This window comes from Aulonocara stuartgranti, assembly GCF_965226115.1.
Source record: "Aulonocara stuartgranti genome assembly, chromosome: 1".
Classification (NCBI taxonomy): Eukaryota; Metazoa; Chordata; class Actinopteri; order Cichliformes; family Cichlidae; genus Aulonocara; species Aulonocara stuartgranti.
Genome location: NC_138939.1, coordinates 13,489,267 through 13,514,825, shown reverse-complemented (window position 1 = coordinate 13,514,825; position 25,559 = coordinate 13,489,267). Strand labels below are relative to the sequence as shown.

Below are 25,559 nucleotides of genomic sequence, written 5' to 3'. Positions count from 1 at the left end.
TAACACTATTAACATTGACTTTATAAGACAGAAAAAGAAGAGAGTTTTTAACCATTATTTTTAATCTCTATACTGTAGAGGCAGGTTTAGGTTTCTGTTTAATCATATCAACACCTCCATTGTCAGCCAACCGGAGATTTTGATATTGTATAAAGCACAATAACAGGATCTCTGTTTCTCTTTCCCTCCCTGCTCCTTGCTTTACATTATCTTACCGTCTTTTTCTTCCCTCCATACTGCAGCTCATTCTGTCTGTCTAAATTACAGGCATAACATAGATTAGACTATAATTACACATCTGTGTCTGATAAACTTGATTCATAAGGGGCGCTAGTCATGCTGTATCACCTCTGGGCCTTAACACCAGATCTCATCAACGTTAGTACTGCAGTACCACCATTAGCATCTTGTCTATTATCTACATGATTAGCCAGGGGTGAACTAGCTGGCTGGTGATTTGTGGCACAGTAATTTGGCTGTGTTGTGTCTTGGCTGACCCCAGGGCAGCAGTGGCTGGTCAATCATTAACCACAAAGGCACACATCACTGTTGACAGGTTAATTACAACTGGTTAGGATAGGTTAGAAGCAGGGATAAGAGTGTGGCTCGAAACGCCTGATCCCTTGTGGCAATAACAGTTGTTTTGTGTTGGATGATTTGTAACAACACATTTTTTATAATGGTTTAAGAAAATCCACTTTGCAAAGAACATAAAGAAGTGAGACATGGATGACACTGTCTTTGCAGTCCATTTGGTACTACATGTCTAAGACGAGTTTCTGAGATTAAAATGTGGGTTTTTTTGGAAATGTCTGTTTCAGTTTATCTTCATTCCCTTATGATGAAAACAATTTTTAACATTAGAAACCAGCTAGACCAAACTAATTTTCAAATGTTTATCTGCATTCATATTCACAAATTAAGTTACTGCACAGTTACTGAATATAAGTAAGAGAGAATAAAATAAGGATTCAGCTCTACAATAAAGTACTTGTGCAAAAACCTAATAATGAGTATTAGACTTGCAATAACAGTGGCAAGGCTGTTTAAAAAATGCTACTGCTGCACTTGCATAAAAACAGAGTATAATATTCACTTTATTATTAAAACACAAGTGTTTATTTTTCTGCAGACCCTCCCATTCTGGACCCAGTCTTTCAAGATGTCCGTTCCAGGAACTATCAAATGGTAACCCTGAGATGTACAATCCTACGATCAAACCCTCCTCGCCTAACAGACATCCGCTGGTTCCGTAATGGTGACTTCATCCGTATGCCAATGCCAGACCTGAAGGAGACACCGGAGCTGAAGTTCAAACTGGAACCCACCAACAATGGCTCTTACGAGTGCCGAGTGAGCAATACTGAGGGAACATCAGCATGCACATTTAATGTCTCTGGTGAGTGTGCCATTAATGGAAAAAAAGTCGTAATCCTCTTATTATCAGTTTTATATTCCTGTACTCATTCACCCTTACCTCCATATAAAGATTTATTTTTCCTTCTGTGTCATTCAGTAATTTTTATAAAACATTGTTGCTCTATATCGCTCTCTGTCATACAGCACAACCATACAATGCTGAGTTTTACTTTGATACACCCAACCCTGTCCGGATTCTGAAAGGAAACAACTATTCCTACAATTTGCAGTGGACACAAAAAGAACCTGATGCCACAGATCGCATCATAGGATACTGGATTAATGTTCAAAAGGTAAAGTTCCCCCATATTTAATCCATCTATATATCTATATATCTATATATATATATATATATATATATATGTATGTATATATATATGTATATATGTATGTATGTATATATATGTATATATGTATGTATATATATGTATATATGTATGTATGTATATATATATATATATATATATATATATATATATATATATGTGTGTGTGTGTGTGTACTGTATGCCTATTTGCATGCCTCATTACACACATATCCTGCGTGTAGTATCTTATAGTATCATTCGTGAGATCTTGACAAGAGGCAAGTGCAGTGGATTGACAAACACCAACTCACTGACTTTGTTTATCAAGCACTCATGATACTGATTTGATTGGTCTAACTTTATCCAAGGCAAACTTTGGTCACCTGCCTTTGTAAAAGTCACCTCTAAAGCTGACAGCTTGTATAGATAAAAAGCATACACACAGGACTGTAAGCAGGAAAGTTTACATTCTAAGTAAACATGGGGCTTTATGAGCTTGGGAAGTGTCAGAGTGTCAGACATGTGTAGACAGTCAAAGCCACTCATTTCCTTTCACTCATGCACTCAACTTTACTTTTAGGATTGTATTGTATGTTTGTTTGGTTTTTTTTATAAAAAAAAGTTTTGTATTAAACACACTTGTGTTTCCTTGCAGTGATATATCACTCTGAGGCAATTCCTAGGCAGGATTTATCAGCCTTCTGGACTTTTTATTTTAGATTTGCCACATATATTTAATTTGCTGTCTGGATCTGAGTGCCAGACTAGTACTAATGTGTTTATTACCAATTCCACAATGAAAGGAATGCCATCTTTTAACCACATGAGTCGAGAGACAGTTAGCATTTTTTTAATCCATTTTCATGTTTTAGCTTGCCCTCAAAGGATTGACTTTCTATTGAGGCCACTACATTTCTGGAACCCCGTGAAGGTTGTTAAATGAGTCTTGCAGTCACAAATTAGATTAAGCGTGTACTGAAGAAGCTTTTAAAACCTTAACTTCTTTCAACTCAATTTTGAGCCAAAACAAGGTGATGTTTTCACCATGATCTGATACACCACATTTATGTACGTTTGCATAAACTCGTAGGCTTTATGACTGACCCTCGACGAAATCCAGTACTTTCGGAGCCCCTAATAGGACAATGATCTAAAATTAGGAACCTCTGTCCACAATAGTAGAGCACCCTGAGGCCATGTTCTTGTTATGTTTCAAGCATCTACTCGTATATTACTGGCCTTTGTCAGAAGACATGAAGGTAGTGGTGAATTATACACAACTGGCTGGGGTTGGGTATGGTGTGCATGCATGTGTGTGAGAGAGAGACACTTAAACAGAGGGAACGTGAGGACTGCCAGCTTGCTTTTGTGTGGATGAATAGTTAATTCCCCTCCTGCTTCAAGACTTGGCTGCTTACCTTATTAAGTAAGGCTCTTCTGGGAGACAGAAAATGAGCACTAGTCTTCGTAAGATGCACATTAGATTGCATGCCTAAGCTCTCTGAAAACTCACTCTTCCTCCTTTGTTTCATCAACCTCTCCTGGCTGTCCTCGCCTTTTCTGCTATGTATCCTTATTTCACTTTAGTCTCTTACCTACTGTCCGTCCCATTTCTTTCTCCCTTTGTGCCTTGGTCACACTTTTGCATTCAGTCCTTCCAGCCCTCTCGGTCTCGCTCTCTCCCTCTTTCTCTCTCTCTCTCTCTCTCTCTTTCTCTCTCTCTCTCTCTCTCTCTTTCTCTCTCTCTCTCTCTCTCTCTCTCTCTTTCTCTCTCTCTCTCTCTCTCTCTCCATCTCCGTAAACTGCAAACCTAATGGCATTTGATGTTGGGTGAACCATGGAAAGCGGAATAGCGCTGATAAATAGTGGCTGCAAGTTCTTATGCCGACAGTGTTAAAATAATGAGTTGCATTAAGTGGCAGTTTAGGACTTCTTAAATGTTGTTAAGCTTTAATTGAATTTCAAGGTTTTTACCTGAATTTTTTTTTTTTATGTGTTCATTAGAGAGTGAAAAGAGACAGAAAAATAAGGAAGGCATGGAGGTTGTGAGCAAGAAAGTGAACGGAAGAGTGCGAATGGAGAGAAATACGATGCAAATTAAAGAAAAACATCAAATCTCACTGGCCCTCTCAACTATTAAATAGAGTACGAGAAAATTCAAATGTAATACCATCTCAATTTCACAACCCATCTATTTCTGAAACATTTTCTCCAGCTCATCCTTTTAACGCCTTGGCACTCTATCTTTTTAGCACCTACAAAATGATATGGGGGTCTCATGAGAAACAAGCAGGTATAGAGGGGAATACAAGAGGACTCGGTTCGTGTAGAACAGCACTCTTCATCGCAGATCTGACTACATGACTATAACTTTTATACTTTTTGCTTCAGCTTGATTCTTTTATTATGTGTGAATAGGTATGTTTTAAATGAGATTTAATGCAGATTTATTCTGTTTTATGCCTGAAGAATATGAATGTATTTCATATTGTATAATTAATATATTTACTCGTTTGAACAAGGAATGTCCTTGTGTGTGTGCGCGTGTGTGTGTGTTCGCATGGCAGTTTATGTGGTTTACACCAAGACTCATTGGCAGGCTATGAAATCCTTGCTTACACGTCTTAATTTAGTTTCATTCTCCCTGCAGGGGGTTTCCCTGTGTTTGAATTAACAGTGTTGACAGGGCCTTTTTTTTAAAAAGCCTGTCCTCACTCCACGTTTCCTCGAGAGATAATAAATTAATATGTGATAATTTTACCTTTTTACAGCAAGAGCAGCTGATTTACTTTTGTTTCTCAAGGCTTTGATATTATTTTGTCTCACACTAGAGCTGGGCGATATGAGATTTTTTCATATCACGATATGTTTTTTTCATTTCAGGCGATAACGATATCTATCACGATATAAGCCAAATAACTATATTTGTAAGATTTAAATGTGCCGTTGCTCACAAGTAAAATGTGAAATAATCAGCAGCTTGTTTTTATTTAAATATTTATTTCCCATAATAAGTTCAACAGGGTAGATGTACTTAAGGAACATGAGACTTTTTCAGATAAATAAAGGCAAATATTGCAAACTACACAAAAGGCAGCCGCTAAAGCGTTTAAGTTTCAAAATAGAACAAACGAAACAGACTAAATTGTCAATTCCACTTAGAAACAAAATATTAATTCTAAAAATAAATCTTAGTTTGTTTTACAGAAGAACAGACAAAACTGACTAACTTTTGTCAATATCAAATAAACTGAGAACTAAAAGGAAATTCTCAATCTCTCCTTGTTGTATAGCTGAGCTTTTCAAACAGTTTTAACAGTTACTTTAGTCTGACAAAAGCCGAATGACGAATTAGCGCTTCCAGTCAGAGACTGAGGCTACGTCCACACGTACACGGGTATTTTTGAAAACGGAGATTTTCCGTTTTCGTTTTAAAAAATAATCCCGTCCACACATAAAGGCAGAAATGAAGGAAAACGCTGCTATGAACATGCCAAAGCAGCAGGTGGCGCTAGATTCCTAACCGTGCAGAAATGTTGGCCAATCAGAAGTCTAGAAGCCTCGGTGGGAAAAAGTAAACAAAGCTGCGGCATAGAAGCAGAACCGAGTCGTATGTGTGGACGGACAGTAACTGTGTGTATATGTAAGCATTTAAACACTGCAGAGAGTAGAATTAACAGTAACAGTATTGTAGAAATTCATTTCACTGAAACAATAACGTGGCGCACAGTGTGACGCATGCACCAGTTTATTGTATTTCCAGACTTGCTTTCGGCACAATTTACAGTGCACGCTACTCTGTTTTTTGTCAGACTTGAAATAGCCGAAATACCTTCACACTACGGAACTTCTATGGCTCTTCCGTTCGACAATCTCTCCGGCATTGGAACCATCATGTTTTCTCTTCGGTCACGCTCGGTTGATTTTTCTAGTCAGCACACTCATTTCCTCCATTACCCGCTGGCTGCTTCCCAAACAAACACACGTGCGGCTTGGCACTTGTGCTGTACGTAACAAGTCACGCGACGTGACGCTGCGGCTGTGATTGGTTTGGCTCTGCGCTACTTAGTTTGGATTGGCTGACCTTTTTTTTAATTTTTAATTTTTATTTTTTTATTTTAAGAGGACAAGAGCGGCGAGGTCTATCGCGATAGCTTAATTTCTCTATCGAGTAAAAGTTATATCGCGATACATATCGTTCTATCGCCCAGCTCTAGCTCACACACATAGAAAGCTCAGGGTTTATGTCATCAGAATTCTTCTGTGATGCATGTGCACTCATGTGTTATGTAAATAAATATGATTCAAACCCAAGAGGGTCAAATTTGTAGAATTTCTTTGCTGAAAAGTAGTTACACATTATCAAAATCTAGAAATACACATAAACAACTGGGAAGAACAAGAAAGGTTTAACGTGCTGGTCATCAAACTTGAAATGGACATTCAGAAAGCTGCTTAGTAAACATGTCTTTAACTCTAAGAGAAAGTGAATCAGTCTTTTGCTTTGCTTTAGTTGCATATATTTGCATGCAGTTATGTTGAAGTTTTCAATTCAGTTTAATTCATTTCAACCATCAACAATTTAGCGACAATTGGCAGCTCAAGACACTTTATTATGTATTGCAAAATAAAGTTCCTGCTATTGTATATTACAGATAAAAATCCCATTGATTAAAAATGTACCTTTGAACAAACACTTGACTACTGCGAAGAACAAAAAATAAATGATTACATGAAGAAAGGCAGCACTAGGTTCAGGACGTGCACCATCTGCAGTGACCTGTTGGAGTAAGGGGAAAGGAAAGAAGAGCACAGAGAGAGCATTACATAGAGAGGTCTCCACTTAGAGGGATGAAGGCAGTGGTTGTCTGCAGCTGCCACAGCTATGGAAACGCGGGTGTTTCCAATTGATTGAGAAGTCGAGTTGGTGAAGTCTCCTTTGATCCACTCAAAACAGTCCTCTACCAACTGTACAAACGATGACTAGCTGACACTGGAGTCTCTCACTGCTTGTGTGCTGAAATATTTCACTGTGTGTGCTTACACTGAAGCTAGCTGATTGAACTCTGTTATTTCACTTTGCTCTCTCCTCATTTTATGATTTTTTTCTGTAGGCTTGTAAATCAAATTTATAAAACTCTGGTCTTTTTCCTGACTGACTCTAACCGCATCTTTCCATTAACCTCGTATGCAATAACATGGCCTTGGTGAATGTTTTTGAATATCCTTATTAACTCTTGCCAATCAGAAACTACTTTTTTACTTCTGTCCTTACATACACTCACTGGACAGTTTATTAGGTACACCTTGCTTCAGAACTCCCTTAATTATTTAGGGCAAAGATTCAATAGGGTGCTGGAAACATTCCTCTGTGGTTTTGGTCCCATTCTATGCACGTGTTGAGGGTCACATATGGCAACAGACTCAATAAACTGATCTGCAAGGCCAGTAGTGTTGTGGGGATGGAGCTGGACTCCTTTAAGGTGGTGTTGGAGAGGCGGATCTTGTCCAAGATAAGGACAATGCTGGACAATACCTCCCCCCCCCCACTCCCTGATGAGGTAGCCAGTCACAGAAGCATGTTTAGTGAAAGACAGATTACCCAAAAAGATTGGTTGTGTTGTATAATCACAGATGCTCTTCTGCATATCTTGGCTGTAAAGATTCATTATTGTATTTACTGTTGCCTTACTGTCCCTATTGCTATAACTTCAATTGCCTTTCTCCCTGATTCTAAGGTTATATTGAACATATCTACATTCCTCAGTGACCTGAGTTGCTGACATGTCATTAGCTGATTAGATATTTTTGAAAAGATGTTCTTAATAAAATAGGCTGGTTAGTGTATAGCATGTTTGCATTTTAAGAAAACATGTTATACACGTTTTCAAGAAGATACAAAACCAGGAACGTTACACATATTCTCCCATTGTTTTGTTTTTTTACAGTCAGCATGATTTTAAAACTAATGTAAGGAAAATATCAACCTGGTAACCAAGAAACCTCTTTAGCCATCTTTAGATGGAAATTAGTCAGCTAACTCCCTTCTAACTTCTAAGTCCATTAAACTTCATAAATCCTGTTTCTCATGATGACTGGATGTTAAACTTAATTGTTACACCTGGTAGAGCAGCCACACTCATCATTTTATTTAATATGAAAGAATTTAGACAGTTTTTAACTCTCAGTGATGTTGCAGTGTTTGTTTGACTTTGGAACCTGAAGAGGACCTGGAAACAGCTAATGACATCAGACTTAAAGAGCGAATAGTCTCTCTCTCACACTAGCCAACTCGTTTTATTGCCTAAACCACATTGACTGGTTTTGGTGCCTAAACCTGCATATACACTGGAAGCGATTTGCTCATTGCTGTGAATTGCTTTCAGTGTGTATGTTGCTTAAGCCTAAGAAAACATCAAGATCAAACCAAACAACACACAAAAATGAAGCTAAAGCCTAAAAGAAACCAAAGAAAGTGTAAAAATCACGAATTCAGTGTGTGATTCTGGTGACAAAGTGACTTACTCAAATTCAGCTATTGCCAGAAATGAAATATAATTTATATTTGTATTCTTTCCATTTCTTTGTTTGTTTGTTTTTATCCATTTTTATTCAAAAAATCCCTTTCCTGTCTGAATATTCTTCACCTCTTTTCTATATTGACCAGTCTAAACCCAAGTTGTGTGTGTTATATCACTGAAGTTGTTCAGCTAGTAGCTGACCTGCCTTCACATAATAACTATTCAGGTTCTTGCACTCTAAGATTTAGCCACACACAGTCACACAAAGTGTCTCTGTGCAAGCACACAGTCCACATTACCATATATATGAGAGATGAAAAATATTCATGATGAATTAGAGTTGTACATTAAATCAAATATAGGAATAATTTATGTACATAACTAGCCCAACAAGGCAGATACACACGTATGTTTGCACACAGATAGACCAAATAGGCCTTTGTAAGCATAACTTTTCAATAGACAGAGTGCAAAGAAATGCATCAAGTATCAGTAAATTGCTGGATCAGTCATAAAAGAGAACCATTAACAGACGATAATAGAAAAATTAACCTTAGCACAAGGCTGCCTCGCCGTATGCTGTCAGTCCACATTTCTGTCATTTACAGATCACTCTGCCTCCATGGTCCTATTTCATAGCACAAGTTCTCCTGCTCTTGCCCTCTTTTACACAATATTTGTCTTGTTGTGTCTTTATTAAAAGTCCGATGGCAATACAGATGAAAATGCTGTTTGGCTGAAAGTGTCTGTACAGCAGGCAATATGTCAGTCCCACTCCTGTCTCATTCTGTTGTTCCCTTTGTACTATTTTGTTGCACTCTTACCCCTTTCCCCTTGCCTGTCACATAGACTCACACAAATAAGCATAGAGACACTGACAATATGTCCTGCTCAGGAAAGCAGAGAAAGACAGAGGCAGGGTGAAACAGACTTCAACCTGTGGTAGGAGCAGCTGGCTTCTCTAAGTCACACTTCAGCACCTCATTGATCCAGTGGTCCTAGTTCCAAAGAGTGTATGTGCATGTGTGTTAAAGTCCCCTCATAGTTTTTCAGTATCATTAATCTCCAGCGCACTGCATGTACGTGTACACACACATACACACTGCCCACTCATTAATAAAGGATAATATATTTCCAAAACTCAGGCAGATATTCACTCATCTCTTCTTGCTAACACACACTCTATACATTTTAAATGTGCATAACTTTTCTTTCCTGCTGTATTCCATATAAATATGCATATCCGATGTGTGAGCAGAGTGTAAATGTTTTTTATGGCTCAATATGAGCGTAAGTTGGTGCTAAAAGGGTGCAATTCATAGTCTTCTGCATCATATGATAGTGTAAATGCTCCAGCAACGGAGCAAATATCTGAGGAAATCACTCATCTGCAGTTGGAGTTGCAGTTGATTACAATAAATAATAAGCAACAACAGCACCAAAAGAATGGACAAATGATATTCATATCATGCCCTATAGTACTTGACAAGACTCGTTGCTTTTGGAGAAATTGAAGCCGTAAACCATTTTTGGCCTAAAACTTTATTAGGCTGTATTATTGCTTTTACTTAAAATTACCTTCTTCGAGTTTTTAGTGAATGGATCATTAGGTCCATTGTATATCAGCCATGGACTGATGGTCTCAAGTATTTTGGTTAGTTGCATTGCAACAGGAATGTTGGATGTTTGGATGTTTGTTTGTTTTTTAGCAGTTCAGTTTTTAGATACAATTTATACTATTTTATACTTAAAAATATTTAAGTGGAAGAAGTGGTTTTTTTTGTTTGTTTGTTTTTTTCTGTAAGCAGTTATTTAGCTTTCATGGTCTCTATTGGTGGAGCTACAAAAGGGATCGCCAATGTCTGGCAAAAAGGGCAAACTTCATTTTGGAAGAACTGAAATGGAAACACCAAAAGTGGCACTGAGAAAAGAAGTTTGCCATCATGGCACAATGTCTGGTGAGGATGCATGGACTTGATACCAAGCATGTTGCTGAGCACACACTTGGGCTGTGGCTGCCGTTGGGGTCTCGCACAGTAATTGGAGTTGTACAAAGTTTTTGGCAGGCCAGGCAGGAGTCAGCTCAGTCTAGCAGAGTTGGAATTTGTGTCAGTATGTAGACATCCAATGAAAACTGCACACCTTAACTTGAGGGAGGATGTCAGAGCATAGAGTACTATAGCAATTATAGCAAAAGTAACTAAATCCACCAGTGATTTAATGTTAAATTAGAACAGCAATTGAGCCTATAAGGGCATTTTTAATAGATATACCTTTATATAAATCTATATATATATTTTTATCGCAGTGTCACTCAAGAAGTATGAAATGTCATATCTAGGAGATCCTAAATCCAAATTCATGCTGAATATCAAAAAAAATGTGTCTGTAATTATATGATGTTCACAAAACTTCAGCTGCTGACTATCTGAGAAAACTGTACAGGAGACATTTATCATAAACACAAAACCATGTGCACACTTAAACACACAATACCCGCAGTATACACACACTTCTGTGCTGCATGTGTTACCTGATAATGGCATGCTGTGGGTGTACTAAGCTGTTATGGTGGAGTGGCTGACCTAATGCATTAGATTGAGCTCACTGTCAGGTCTTTAAGTAGCTGGGATCAGAGGCAGATACACAGCTAATGGATCCTTCTCTCCGTGGGTGGAATAACACAGCAATAGCTCTATTTAATGGGAAAAAAAGACTTAACTTTAAAAGAATGAGAAGACGCCAATTGGTTGAGCTCAATATCTTAACCATTTTAATATTTCATGATACACAGCTAAATAAGTTATTGGAAGTTGGGGGGGGGGTTTAAAGATTGTATTTATATTTAAAAGCATGCATGATTGAAAAGTGCTGCTATTAAACAAACTTATTGAGTCCCTATTGTGGAAACAGAAGTGGAAATCACATAACTTGCTCAGAGCACTAAAACTAACCAACAGGTATTTTTAAACATCAAAATTGATGTGGGAGACCACTGATATACCGAAACTAATGTAGCCTCTTCTGGCCTTTAAAGCTCTTAGAGAGAATCAATTTTAGGAAGGCAGCTTGTATACTTTATTTTGAAAATAAAGTAGACTGAAAACATACCTAAGCTATGTTGGTTGGGAATATACCCCAGAAAGGTAAGTTTATCCCTATATGTAATTTCACATAAAAACATACACTAATGTGATTTGATAATGAGTTGTTAAAAAATGAGCTGCCATGTTTTAATTTTTTTTTAATTTTTTGCTCCAAAAAAACTTCAACCCTGTGTCTGATGTTGTTTGTGTATTTAAATGAAAGTGCTGGGGTATTATGACTATTATACTAGTAAGGATTAGGATTGCATGAAAATCCTCCAGATGCGAGATGAGCTGGAGTTGTCAAATGAGTTGTGGCTTTTTCCCAGTGACTTCTGAATGACGAAATTTTAGGACATCCAAGTAAAGTGATAGAGCTGGGGTATGACCAAAGATGAACGAACCCAAAATGAAAAGAAAGAAAGGGGAATGGGAAATATGCCTGACACCACTGACACGTCCTTATGTGACTCCTTTACCCTTTCTCCTACTCAGTCAAATCATTGTATGTACAGGTTTTTTTACACTTTTGACCAAGTACATTTGCACATTAACAAGCCTTCATCTTTTCTATTTGTGTGTATGTGTTTGTGTACCTATGTATGAATGCAGAACAAGCAAAACCTGCTGTCAAAACAAATAGACCTCAAGGGTAAGACACCAGAAAAGGGTGTTCTGATGTCCTACGCAGTATCAGACCTGAAAATCCCTCTGTCCTACGAGGTCCGGCTGGCCCCTATTACCACCTACAGCACTGGGGACTATGTCAGTCGAATCATCCAGTATTCAGAACGTGAGTCTCTCTTAAAATCCTCGATCTTTGTCTGCAGTCATTAGATATTTTTTTAATCCAACCATATACTTACACAGAGCATAGATCAATTGATGGGTTGTTCATGTTTGAGTGCTAATCAATATTATCATAATTCTTTTTACAGCCTACACTTACCCAAGACCTTCAGGTGAGACTCAACTGCCATCCTTTGCTCTTGTACATTTGATCACCTTTAACTTTCTTTTTCAACCTGATTTATGACAGAGTGGTAAAGAGATGAAGGCATGTTGAATTCTGATGAAGGTTTAAATAAGCATGTTTGCTCCAAGCAGTGTCAGCACCAGTCTGCCAAGGCAAAGGTTCCCAACACGCGACCCCGTGACTCATGACCCTTAATCATATTGTTGCGATGAAAATAATGGGGTAACAAAAAATGATGGGTGAAACAAGCTCTATAGAATTTTAAATGTCTTGAAATGGTGACAATGGGAGAAGGATATCAGGTCGGTTATGATGATATGATTGGCTAGGCTTGAAAATTTTCAAATACAAAATGTGGGCCATTCTGTATGTTTTAAACTTGATCAGGCTACATTAAAACTATGTTCCATCTCATCATAGATTTTTAGTTCCTTTCTCTCTCTGTTAGCCCCCTCTGTCTGTCACAGTTTTCCACCAGCGTCTATCCTGGTCCTGCCTCTCTCTTACCATCCCTCTCTCTTTTTCTCAGTCAATTGCATCTTGTCTATTTTCTTCATTAAGAGACACACAGCATTTTTCTGGCAGGAGTGTCAGTTGGCTCCATCAGGGTGAGGCAATTAAAACAACAGCAGATTGGAACAGACTGCGAGAACAACAGTGTAAATTGAAAGGAGCGCATGTACTAGAGCAGGGTGTGAATAGTAATAGATTAGCTCCCTGAAACAGAGAGGCGCACACACGCCGTCCTCTTGGGGAGCACAAGCCATATGCATCTGCAGCGGACTGTGTGTGTCCGGGAAGCTTTCACTGATGCTGTCAGCTTGGACGGTTTTAGATGGCTGTTGTTATACTCTCTTGGCTCAATTTTCATTTGTTTAGTGAGTCTCTGATAATTGCTCTCCAGATGGGCTAATGAAGGTGACTACACCACGGAAAGAAGGCTCTTTATCTTGCTTAACAAGAGACATTAACATCAACGACGACAAAACTCGGGGTGTTCTTCAAAATATCTTTTTTGTCCTTAATGATCTATGTGACAGTATCAAAGTGTCTCTCAAAGCATATTAATGGGAAAACATTAAAAGAATCACATAGCTCAGAGAAGATTAAATGTTCAGGGAAACTGCATCTCATTAAAGCTTTTACCTAATTGTGTTTATAGATTATATTCACAAGGTGTCAACAGCCAGTAGGAGCACTCAAAAACAAGAAAGGTAGACTCGTACTTCTACTGTCAGGTCCAAAATATGTCGAACAAAGAAATTGCAGTTTTGCCGTTACACAGTGGATTTTTAATCAAATAATCAATATTCGAATAAAGTGCCGACCAAGGTTGTTATAGTTAACTAAAACTAAACTAATAACTAAAACTAAATGTGCAAAAAACATTTTAGTTAAATAAAATAAAAACTTATTAAGAAAATTAAAGCTGGCGGAAATGATTTTGTGAAAAAACTACCAAAAATAAAATGAAAATACAGAGGAAATAGCCTCAGTTTTAGAATCTGCTAGTTTGGTAAAAATGATATTACAACTTACCACATGAGGCTGTGATGGGTGCGTTTACTGAGATTTTGGATGTCAAAAAGACTGCGAATCAACTGCTTTCAAAAAGTGCTGCTTTTTATTACAATAGCTGTGCTGATTTTTCAAAATCTTTGCCTCTGACATATGCAGGCTCCATTCAGTAATAATTAAAATGACTAAAACTAAATGAATCTACTGAATCAAAACTGAAATAAAAACAAAACAGTCAAAATGAAATTGCATAACTCTGTAGCAGCTTTAATTCAACAGTTGACTGACACGTAGTGTTATGGTCGTTTTTAATAAAGGACACATCATATTTGACTTTAATCAAATATTTAATTTGTATTTTAGAGCTTTTTACAGTCATTTTAATTATAAGACCCAAAGAGAGCACATGTGAGGGATGGAATCATTTGGCTAAAAAAACAAAACAAAACATAAAGCAAAATAAATCTATTAGAGGCATGGTAAAAATTAACTTTATTGGAGTAGCCAATATCACAATCTGGTACGTTCTTTTCAAGATTGTACCAGATTGTGGTACCAGCTCAGCAAAAGCAAAAAGCCTGAAAGACCACAGAAGACAGTTCCAAAGTGTGATGACAGAATTTATATGGTTAAAAAATAACTTAAAAAACATTCAACCAACTCAAGAACACTTTCAAGAGTTACACATATTATTGTCAAGGTTTATAAATCAGAGACATTTTCAGGAGTGGAAATAAGATGGTTTACAACAAGGAAAACACATAAAAGAGCCTGCCGGGGAAAAAAAATTCTTTGGACTAATTACAAATTTGTACCAGAAGGATGGTGAAGAGAAAAGTATGGAAAAGGAGAAAAACGACTCATGATCAGAAGCATACCACAGTATCCATCAAACATGTTGGAGGCAGCGGACATAGGTTAGGGCATGTATGGCTGCCAGTGGAACCAGGACACTAGTCTTTATTGATGATGTGACTGCTGACAAAAGGAGCAGAATGAATTCTTAAGTGTGCAGGGCTATATTCTCTGCTCAGATTCAGCGAAATGCTGCAGAACTGACCCGATAATGCTTCAGTGCAAATGGATAATGACCCAAAGCATAATGTGAAAACTACTTTCTCGAGGCAAAGAAATTGGGCAGTCACGTGATGGACCCAATAGAGCATACTTCTTCATTATTAAATACAAAATTGAATTCAGAATGACCGACAATCAAGAAGCAACTGAAGGTGGCTACAGTAAAGGCCTAGCAGAGCATCTTGTGGGAGAAAAGGAAAGGATTTTCGTCCAAGCATTAAAAACAATCCTGTTAGTTTTTGTTTTTTTTGTTTTTTTTTTGTAAAACCACTTGAATTAAAGCTGAATGTCTGCACTTCAATCACATATTGGTTGATTGATTTAACATTAACTGTGTAGGTGTGCTGAGGTGAAGCTCCAACAATGTGTTTTGGTCCAACAACATTTGTTTTTTTCATATCACACAGTTCAAGATAGATTTAATAAAATCTTGGTCTCAATCTTTCTTGCACTTTACAAGGTCAGTTTGAGGCATGTCAAACTGTACCATGAATGTGTGGTGAACCATAGCACTCCCAACAGAGTGTATAAGAGCAGAGGCATATACACTTGTACCACCCGTCTGCAGTTTTATTTTGAAAATGAGTCAGTATTATGGTATATTCCCTACATGCCAGTGTTTTCTTGTTTTGTTGGTTTGATTTTAAACATAAATCAAAGCAGTCGTTAGTACACTAACAATATGAACTTTGCATATTCAACGAACTTTGCTAGAACCTGTCTTTAGCCTTTAAGTTTCCAAACTGGCACATTGTATTTGACTCTCACTGCTATTTAAAACTACAGAATTAGATGAACAGCCACAAATTTTACAACATTTGTAATTGCCATATGTCTGGATGACTAAATATTTAATACTGCTTTTATTTTCATGATGAGTGTTATACAATATCAGGTGAGCATTTTTTCACTGAATTGCACAGTCAATACAAAGGAGAAGACTTGAATCTAATGCCTACTTTAGTGCAATTCATTATTCCAGGTATTTTTAATTTCCTTTTTTTAATCGTTTTACACAGTTTTAGTCTGAGAATGTAAGAGTCATACTTTCAGTTATACATAATATGTATACCAGTGCCTCCTACGTGGTGCCTATCACTTTGTCAGTAATTGCCTAGCTGTCTGGTTTGAAGTGCACATTGCAGAGGTCATTATAGACCTTTATAGATGTTGCCATTTGTTTCCTGGGGAAGGTGGGTGAAAAAAAAAAAAAGAAACAGCCTTGTATGTCATCTACAGTTTGTAATGTCACCCACTTGACATGTCAGTGATTTAATGTGTTTTTCTATCTTCTTTTTTTTGTAACAACACACACACCTCAGACCATGTGTGTGGCTTTGAAGATGAGCGCATATGTGGCTTCTCTCAAGACCGGAGTGATATCTTTGACTGGACGAGACAAAATCACCTGACGCAGAATCCCAAGCGGTCTGCGAACACTGGGCCAGACACTGACCGCAGTGGAACAAAGGAGGGTGAGAAAACTATGACTCATCTAAACTGAAATACAAATGTAATGTGGAAGTGTAAATTCAAAGGCACAGAAACAAAACAAATGTGTATGTACAGTCAAGATCATTCATCTTCAGACAATGTGCTTTTTTGCTGTTGTTGTTGTTGTACACGCACTGTTGTGTTTCACGGCAATTATAAATAAAATATGGGATAATACATTAGTGTCAGGTCTCAACTTTAGAGTGAGTAGTTCTACATTAACATACAGGGAGTGCAGAATTATTAGGCAAGTTGTATTTTTGAGGAATAATTTTATTATTGAACAACAACCATGTTCTCAATGAACCCAAAAAACTCATTAATATCAAAGCTGAATGTTTTTGGAAGTAGTTTGTAGGTTGTTTTTAGTTTTAGCTATTTTAGGGGGATATCTGTGTGTGCAGGTGACTATTACTGTGCATAATTATTAGGCAACTTAACAAAAAACAAATATATACCCATTTCAATTATTTATTTTTACCAGTGAAACCAATATAACATCTCCACATTCACAAATATACATTTCTGACATTCAAAAACAAATCAGCGACCAATATAGCCACCTTTCTTTGCAAGGACACTCAAAAGCCTGCCATCCATGGATTCTGTCAGTGTTTTGATCTGTTCACCATCAACATTGCGTGCAGCAGCAACCACAGCCTCCCAGACACTGTTCAGAGAGGTGTACTGTTTTCCCTCCTTGTAAATCTCACATTTGATGATGGACCACAGGTTCTCAATGGGGTTCAGATCAGGTGAACAAGGAGGCCATGTCATTAGTTTTTCTTCTTTTATACCCTTTCTTGCCAGCCACGCTGTGGAGTACTTGTGATGGAGCATTGTCCTGCATGAAAATCATGTTTTTCTTGAAGGATGCAGACTTCTTCCTGTACCACTGCTTGAAGAAGGTGTCTTCCAGAAACTGGCAGTAGGACTGGGAGTTGAGCTTGACTCCATCCTCAACCCGAAAAGGCCCCACAAGCTCATCTTTGATGATACCAGCCCAAACTGGTACTCCACCTCCACCTTGCTGGCGTCTGAGTCGGACTGGAGCTCTCTGCCTTTACCAATCCAGCCATGGGCCCATCCATCTGGCCCATCAAGACTCACTCTCATTTCATCAGTCCATAAAACCTTAGAAAAATCAGTCTTGAGATATTTCTTGGCCCAGTCTTGACGTTTCAGCTTGTGTGTCTTGTTCAGTGGTGGTCGTCTTTCAGCCTTTCTTACCTTGGTCATGTCTCTGAGTATTGCACACCTTGTGCTTTTGGGCACTCCAGTGATGTTGCAGCTCTGAAATATGGCCAAACTGGTGGCAAGTGGCATCTTGGCAGCTGCACGCTTGACTTTTCTCAGTTCATGGGCAGTTATTTTGCGCCTTGGTTTTTCCACACGCTTCTTGCGACCCTGTTGACTAATTTGAATGAAACGCTTGATTGTTCAATGATCACGCTTCAGAAGCTTTGCAATTTTGAGACTGCTGCATCCCTCTGCAAGATATCTCACTATTTTTGACTTTTCTGAGCCTGTCAAGTCCTTCTTTTGACCCATTTTGCCAAAGGAAAGGACGTTGCCTAATAATTATGCACACCTGATATAGCGTGTTGATGTCATTAGACCACACCCCTTCTCATTACAGAGATGCACATCACCTAATATGCTTAATTGGTAGTAGGCTTTCAAGCCTATACAGCTTGGAGTAAGACAACATGCATGAAGAGGATGATGTGGACAAAATACTCATTTGCCTAATAATTCTGCACTCCCTGTATAAAGGACTGCTGTGGAAGATATTTTATTCTGACATCATTTCATGCATTAAAATGTTCAACTCTCAAAGCTGATTTAGAGTTTGAAGTTAACATTAGGACTTGAGGAGGTGTATGAAATGTCAAACAACTTGGAAGACCAAGAAAAAAATTAGATTGTTTTTCCTCAGTTTGTCTAATTTACTTGTGGAACATGTGATTAAATGTGTTAAGATATTTTTATCACATAGAAAATAAAGCAGAAACTTGGCAGTAGCTTATGACCCATTATGTTACCACAAACCTCCCAAAAATGTGTTGTTATCCCAATACCTACAGTCTATAATTTACATTAGAGGGTTTTATTAGCCTTTTATTATTATTATTAATATTTCTACTCTTTATCTTTTTTGTTGACTCTAGGCTACTACATGTATATTGAAGCATCACGCCCACGTACTCAGGGTGACAAGGCTCTTCTTCTATCACCACTTTTTAATATTACCTCAAGCAAGGGCCCCAAAGGAAGAGTCCCATACTGCGTCTCCTTCTACTATCACATGAAGGGCAAACACATTGGTAAGTCGCAGAAAGAAGAATAATGCTCGCACAAACATATACACATACACAAACATTATTATCTCCTCTCATATGAGAGCACAATGGCGCACATGGGTATACAGGGAACAGTGTACTGGTGCTCTCTGCTATCGGGGTTCTCATATCGCTCTTGCCTCTGTCAAAAGCTGAACCCTATGCTTGAACCTTGCTTGCAGAGCGTGTCAGACAGAAAATTGTAGGTCTGTGTGAGAGAGTGTGTACGTGAGTGCGTGTGTATATGTGGGTGAGAGGTGGAATGGAAAGACCGGGACGAGGGTGGGATGTAGGATGCTACAAAAGTTCTGTTTGTATGTGGCTTCTTGGGTCTCAGTTTGTGTGTGTGTGTGTGTGTTTTGTGTGTTTAGAGGTGGTTGAAGGGGGCAGTGGGTGTGTGATTTATGGCAGTGGCGAGACACAATCAGTCACTTGGGCGAGTTGTTCATCATAATATGCTCTGTCACACAGCTAGAATGCATACATCTAGGAGCCCTACACACCTGCATGCACACTCTTACACTTTTGTGCACACACAAAGACACACACATGCACGCACGTGCGAATGTGTTCTTTTAAAAAAGGGGGAAAATGGCAAACCTAGCAAATACATAGAGGCACACCTACATTTATCCACAAACACACACACACAATATTGATTTATGTGTCCATAGCCCAAGCATACATGCTTTAATCTAGCATTTGTTACCTGCTGACCTCCCTGTCTCCTTAGGATGTGTTTGGTTTAAAAGGGCACAGTGTATTGTGTGTGTGTGTGTGTGTAACCAAGTGTGATAATGTAATAGTTAAGCATATTCAAGTTCAGAAATGAGAGGCAGTTTATTAAGACAAAGATTTGGGCACATCTACCACAGAGAAATAGCTTTGCACGCACAAATATTTCAATGGCATGCTAACAATAGAGTAGAAATGTTTCCGTCAGGTTATTCAGGCTTTTGCAGTAAAGAGAGAAACCTTAATAGATCAGAAAGAATGAGCCAAAAAATGGCTACTACTCAAAATGTCTCTGCTTAAAATAGAGGTGGCCTGACTGTTACTATAATATGTAATGGCTGTTTATAGGTGGCAGATTTATAAGAGATACTGGAGCACTTCATTTCTTATTGGGTAGTTTGGTCAAAGGTATTTTCGATGTTTTGTAATGAGACAGTGAAACATCAGTTGCACTATGTTTGCATATGATTAGCACATTGTGTTACCACCGCTGCAAGCCCTCTCTCGATTTCCAGTGCTGTTCATCCCAGTCTGTCCAATTTGTTGTTGCTTTAATTGCCTTACCTTGGCAGAGCTAACAGTTTTGCTAGGGAGACACAGTGTGCCTCTTAATGATGGAAAGAGACTAGATGAGGATAAGACAGGGGGTCAGTGAGAGATGAGACAAGACAAGTGAGGGGAGGATGAGGGCTGGCCAACCTTTTGAAAAAGGGAGATGGTTAATGATGAGACTGAGACCAAAGTGAATGGTAAGAAAAATACTGAGAAAAATTAAGCACAGAAAATAGAGAGCCTTAGAGAGCCTGTTGATGTCCAGAAATAGTGAGAGCATGCTGTAGTGCTAGCCAGTTTTAATGTACTTGATACATAGTGTGCTAAAAGTGTTAAAAGGTTGTATATATTGAAAGCATTTGGGCACTTTGACGCCACACAATTTTCAGACAAGATGTTGAAATGCTGCTCTTTTCTAGCCCACATATAGTTTGCTTGTTTGCAATCCTAAGAGTTTGAGAGTTTAAAAGAGGTAAAGGCACCTTTCAAAGATTTTGCAAAATAAAATGAGGGCAGAAAGAATAATGCCCTTTCCTCACTTTGGATTGCAGGTTTGCAATAGGGCAGCACAAATAAAGACCTCCCCAGGTGATGTGTTTTTCTTTTCACCTTAATATGTTTATCTGTGGGCTTGCTGGCAGCAACAATAAACAACATTTAATTAGTTCTGTTTGGCATTGGGTAGTATTTTTTATGGCTCAGGTTTGCAATGCCATTGGCAAGCTTACTTGGAATTACTGGATTATTTTCACTCCAGAGTGATTGAAGACAATTAGTTCCTGTATGCTGTTTGAAAAAGTTTTATTACACTTTAAATCACTTTGGCGATATAAATGTTAGCATAGTATTTTGCACACACAACTTTCTTTTTAATTATACACAGGTTTTCTAGATGCTTTTTATGTCTGTCTCTCACTTGATAGGTTTAGGTCCCTATCTTCAGGAAAGCATCAGAACCAGCCTCTGCATGGCAAAGATTTAAAAAAGGATTCAGGCATTTACTAAAAACACTGAATAGTATTGCCCTTTGGTGACAGAGGCTACAAGCTTCAGTTTACTCTGGACTCTTCAGCATTGCTTTCAAAGCAAACCAGCAGCAGAAGCATACCAGACAGGCCATGAGCCTTATTTAGGATGAGATGAGGGATGGGGGGAGATGAGAACCCAATGTAGGCCTTTCAGATATCAAAACAAAAGCAACTCATTTGATTTCAAGTATCGCAGTGCATGCCCGTCTGTGTGTGGGTCTGTGTATCTCTGCTCTGTCTTCCCCAATCATGATTCCACAGACAAGTAGCCTTGATAGAGCTGTGCCTTCTCCTCTGCTTGCCTGACACTCTCACCAGCATATACTGTCTTACCTCAGTCCAATCAATAGACTGCTTATCAGAGTCCGCAAACACTCGTTTGGCTGTGTGTGTGTGTAGGTGGTGATGGTGGTAAGAGGAGAAAGAGAGAAGAAAGGAACTATGAGTAGTGTTAATGTAGTGTTACATTAAGAGATTGGGTTAAAAGGTAATACTATACATCAAGATTAGGTCTTGCTTGCAGAAATGCTGCTTTTTTGAACTTTGGGAGGTAAATATTTTCTAACATTTAATGTTTGTTCACTTCTTGAAAATGAAATTTAAGTTCCAGTTGGAAAACCTTGTAGAACACTGAAAAACCTATCTGTTAGATTTCACCTCATAGAAGAGCAAGTAACCTGTAATGTTTTTAATGTAGTAATATAGCTGTTCCAACGCTATCAGATCATTATTTTTACTGAGATCCAGACTTTACAAAACCATGCAAAATATACTCAGTGTTAAAAAAATGATTTTAGACATTTTGGTATATGTGATCTTATTCTTTTTCCCACAGTTACATAAAAAAGGTAAAATCTGTTTTACGTTTGCATTTTCACTGTGGAGAACTGTGTTGGTCAAGTTACTTGAAAATAGTATTTAGTTACTAATTACTGATTATTTCTCCAAGAAAGTAATGCCATTACTTTACTGATTGGTTATTTTTAAAAGTAATTACTTACTTATTACTGAGTCACTTTTTAAAAACATGATACACAACCTGAATATGTAATAAAGCAACAGACCTTTCAGCCTAATCCCATTTTTTTCTGCATAATCCATCATATACAATTGAATCAAATGAAAAAGTCTCTTTTTAAAAATTTTTTTATTGGTTTTAATCTTTTAACTTTATGCAAATTGCATCAAGCAAAAATTTAATTATGCAACAGTCTTTGACTCGAAGAAATTAGTTTAACATTTAAACCTTTTTTGTGCATATATCAGCATATAAAATAAAATACTTTTTTTGTGTTTACACTCACTCTTTCAAATAGATGCAAGTAAAACACATCAAAACATAAATAAAATCAAAGATTCAGCAGCACAAAGCCCTGTCACTCTTAAGTCTATTTTCACCTGTTTAGCAGGAGTGGGTGGAGATTTGCCCAGTGCTGCAGTGGTCATGTCAGTAGGGAGATCCAGGGGTTTCTCTGTGAATTTCACATTCCTGTGGCAGCTTGTTAGGTGCTTGCTCAGATTTTAATTTTAATTTTTCACTGTAGAACGAAGTTTCCTTCCCGTGCACAGTGTACAGTGGGCGCTAATGTTTTTGCCACTTTTCACGGACTAAAGTAATGTCAGGACTTCCAAGCTTTAAATGCTGCATGGTCGTACTCTCTCTCACACTCTATATTATCCATTGTTGATCTACTACGCACGTCTCACAAACAAAATCACGGTTTAGTAATGCAGTAAGGCAAAGTATGGGGAAAGTAACAGTAATTTCATTACTTTTTTGCAATAGTAATCCCTTACTTTACTCGTTACTTGAAAATAGTAATTGGTAACGCGTTACTGCTCATCTCTAGCGGAGACTAGACTTTCCTTATAATGATCACAACCATGGGAAAACAGCTTTACTGATTCAAAGGCAGCAAAAGAATCATGGCTTTCAAAAGCAACTAAATATGGCATATTATTTTATGTAATTCACACAGAATCTAAAAACTCAATAAGAACAAGATGTTCTTTGATTGGAGTCATGTTTGGTTAGTGGTTTGCTGGAGGTATTGGTGGTTCTCAATATATATTGACTAGCTACTGGCTGTAGCTGTTATCAATTTGGCTTCCACTAAAGCTACTTTCCCCTCCTCCCTTGTCACAACGATCACTACAGCACCTCCACATGTCTGGATTTTTTTTTTTTAAATGAGATGCCCTTCCTGTTATCAACTGGAATCAAAACAGCCATCTGCCACTTGCCAAACAAATCTTTAAATCTGTGTAAATGTGCCAGAAGTGTTTAATTAAACAGCGTCATTTGTTTTATTTGACATTTTCACAGTGCTAAAATATGTAGGGTTAAGGTGAAGACTGGATTGACAGTCCGATAACACTGCTTCCCTCGGTGCCCACAGACAGTTGAAACATGTTGCTTAACTGCTCAGTTGGATCCTTCCCCTAGTATCACAAATCTCCTGTGACAAAGTATGATGCTTAGTGCTGCCAGCCTGGTGATTTTTCCAGGATTTAAAGAATATAGGCTTATAGTTTCACAAAACAATGATTGATTCCATTGTGTAAGCATAAGTCTATAAGTACGTATACACACACACACACACAAATATAGTATAGCATAGCATGCCTCCTGCTTGCAAATTTGTTTAAGAGACTCGTGGTTGGTTAATGTTCCAATTAGGAGCTGGCTGGGGATCATTAAGAAGATGAATGATTCTCTCACACCTACTTTTAGAGACCCGAAAGAGACAGAGAGAGGGGAAAAAAGAGATGGACACTATTTGGATTATTTCTCCATGGCAAGTAAAACAAAAGGGTAGAGTTTTAGACTTGCTATATTAAATATACAGTCCTCACAATGGTAATAAAATGCAACAAAAGTCACGGCACCTTTAGCTATTGAAATCGGAATCTTGTTTAAATATTTATTATAGTCAGTTTTATTTTGGGGGACAGACTCAAATCTCAACAGGATGATAGTGTGTTTCACAAATTTCAGGAGTAATATTTGGCCATTCTTCCAAGACAAACTGATCTTTGCTCTAGTATTATTATTATTATAATTTTTTCCAGTGGAATATATCTGTGTTTGGTAATGACCATAACTATAAAACCAGCAAGAGTGACAATGACACTGAGTGTTTCTAAATTCCTGTACATGTTTGTGGCTGTGTTTGTCGGGATGTGTGGCTGCGCATGGGATTTTTTTTCACAGGTACTCTCAATGTTTATCTGCGAGTGAGAAGCATAGCCTCTGTGGACCGAGCAATGTGGACAAAATCTGGTCATCAAGGCCCAGACTGGAAGAAAGCATTCTTTGATGTTACCCCCAGTGGACCCTTTCAGGTAAGGCCTTTCTGATTTCTTTGCTTCGTAGGATTGGTGATTACAGAATCAGCAGTCACATCAATAATAAACACTAGTGACCTAGTGACCAGTAGGAGCCATACATGTCGATAATGTGGTATGCTTAATATCGTGAGTGGCTTTTCCAGTCTATATTTCTATTTGCAAAGATGTCTCTTGATTGTAGACCTTAGTATTTCGTTGTTTTATTAATATAGTGTACCAGATTTTTGATTTGGCCACTCCCAAAGTTATTTATTATCTCTCTGATTGGTTTTTTTTGTTGCTGTTTCGCTTTTTTGTTTGGTTTTTCAGACAAATGATGGCCTCTCTCACTTGCACAGACATCTCTCATACTTAAAATTCTGTCAAAAAGCTCCGACGTAGAAATTCAACTCTTTGAATCCAGTTCAGATATTATGTTTGCTTCATTTGCCATGAAATAACAAGAAAACAGGTCTCACCTAGTGCACAAAACTGTGTGTCAGTCAATTTTCCAATTAATTCTAACCCTTTGAACACGGGGCACTGTGTATAAAGATGGCTGTAATTCCTAAACAGTTAATGCGAAATCTTTTGAAAAACCCTTAAAACTAAAGTTGAAAGTCTGCACTTCAATCACATATTGATTGGCTAGTTTAAAATCCACTGTGGTGGCGTACTAAGGCAAAACTACAGAAGATGTGTCTTTGTCCAACAAATCATAGACCTAACTGTATTTTGACAAAACACACAAAAAAATCTATTTTTTGTCATCTCTTTCATCTGTGGGATGTCCCTCTGCCTCAGCCATTTTCTCTCTACTGTGTCTTTCCCAAGAGAAAAGTTCTCCACTGCGCAAAGCCAGCACTGGGATTGTATACCATGAATTAATGGAAATGAGGAAATTCCCAAAAAGGGTTGGTCTTGAAACACTGCTTGAATTTTTCACAACATATTTTAAAGACTGACATTTAAACCGCCCAGAGATCTACTTCCCAAAATCACTATCGCTTTATATTTATTGATGTTTGAGTTAACTAATATCCAATAATCTCATTTCTCTTCTGTTTTGGAAGAGACTTTCAGCTAGCATAAAAACAAATACAGTATTTAAGCTTTTAGGAGTGGGTTGGTGCAGTGTGTTGGGAAAGAATTCATACCCCTTTTAGCGGTCATA

At 37.9% G+C, this 25,559-nt stretch overlaps 1 protein-coding gene across 5 annotated transcripts in view; it reads left to right on the top strand.

The window, feature by feature from the left end:
- The window catches only part of mdga1 (MAM domain containing glycosylphosphatidylinositol anchor 1), a 204,458-nt gene that overhangs the window by 144,000 nt on the left and 34,899 nt on the right, over positions 1-25,559 (top strand). For all 5 annotated transcript variants that reach the window (XM_082538193.1, XM_082538192.1, XM_082538194.1 and 2 more), the window contains 7 exons: positions 1,133-1,399; positions 1,564-1,712; positions 11,946-12,126; positions 12,272-12,295; positions 16,227-16,379; positions 18,570-18,725; positions 24,270-24,400. In XM_082538193.1, the coding sequence (XP_082394319.1) occupies positions 1,133-1,399; positions 1,564-1,712; positions 11,946-12,126; positions 12,272-12,295; positions 16,227-16,379; positions 18,570-18,725; positions 24,270-24,400 (1,061 nt within the window). The remainder of the gene's footprint in view (positions 1-1,132; positions 1,400-1,563; positions 1,713-11,945; positions 12,127-12,271; positions 12,296-16,226; positions 16,380-18,569; positions 18,726-24,269; positions 24,401-25,559) is intronic.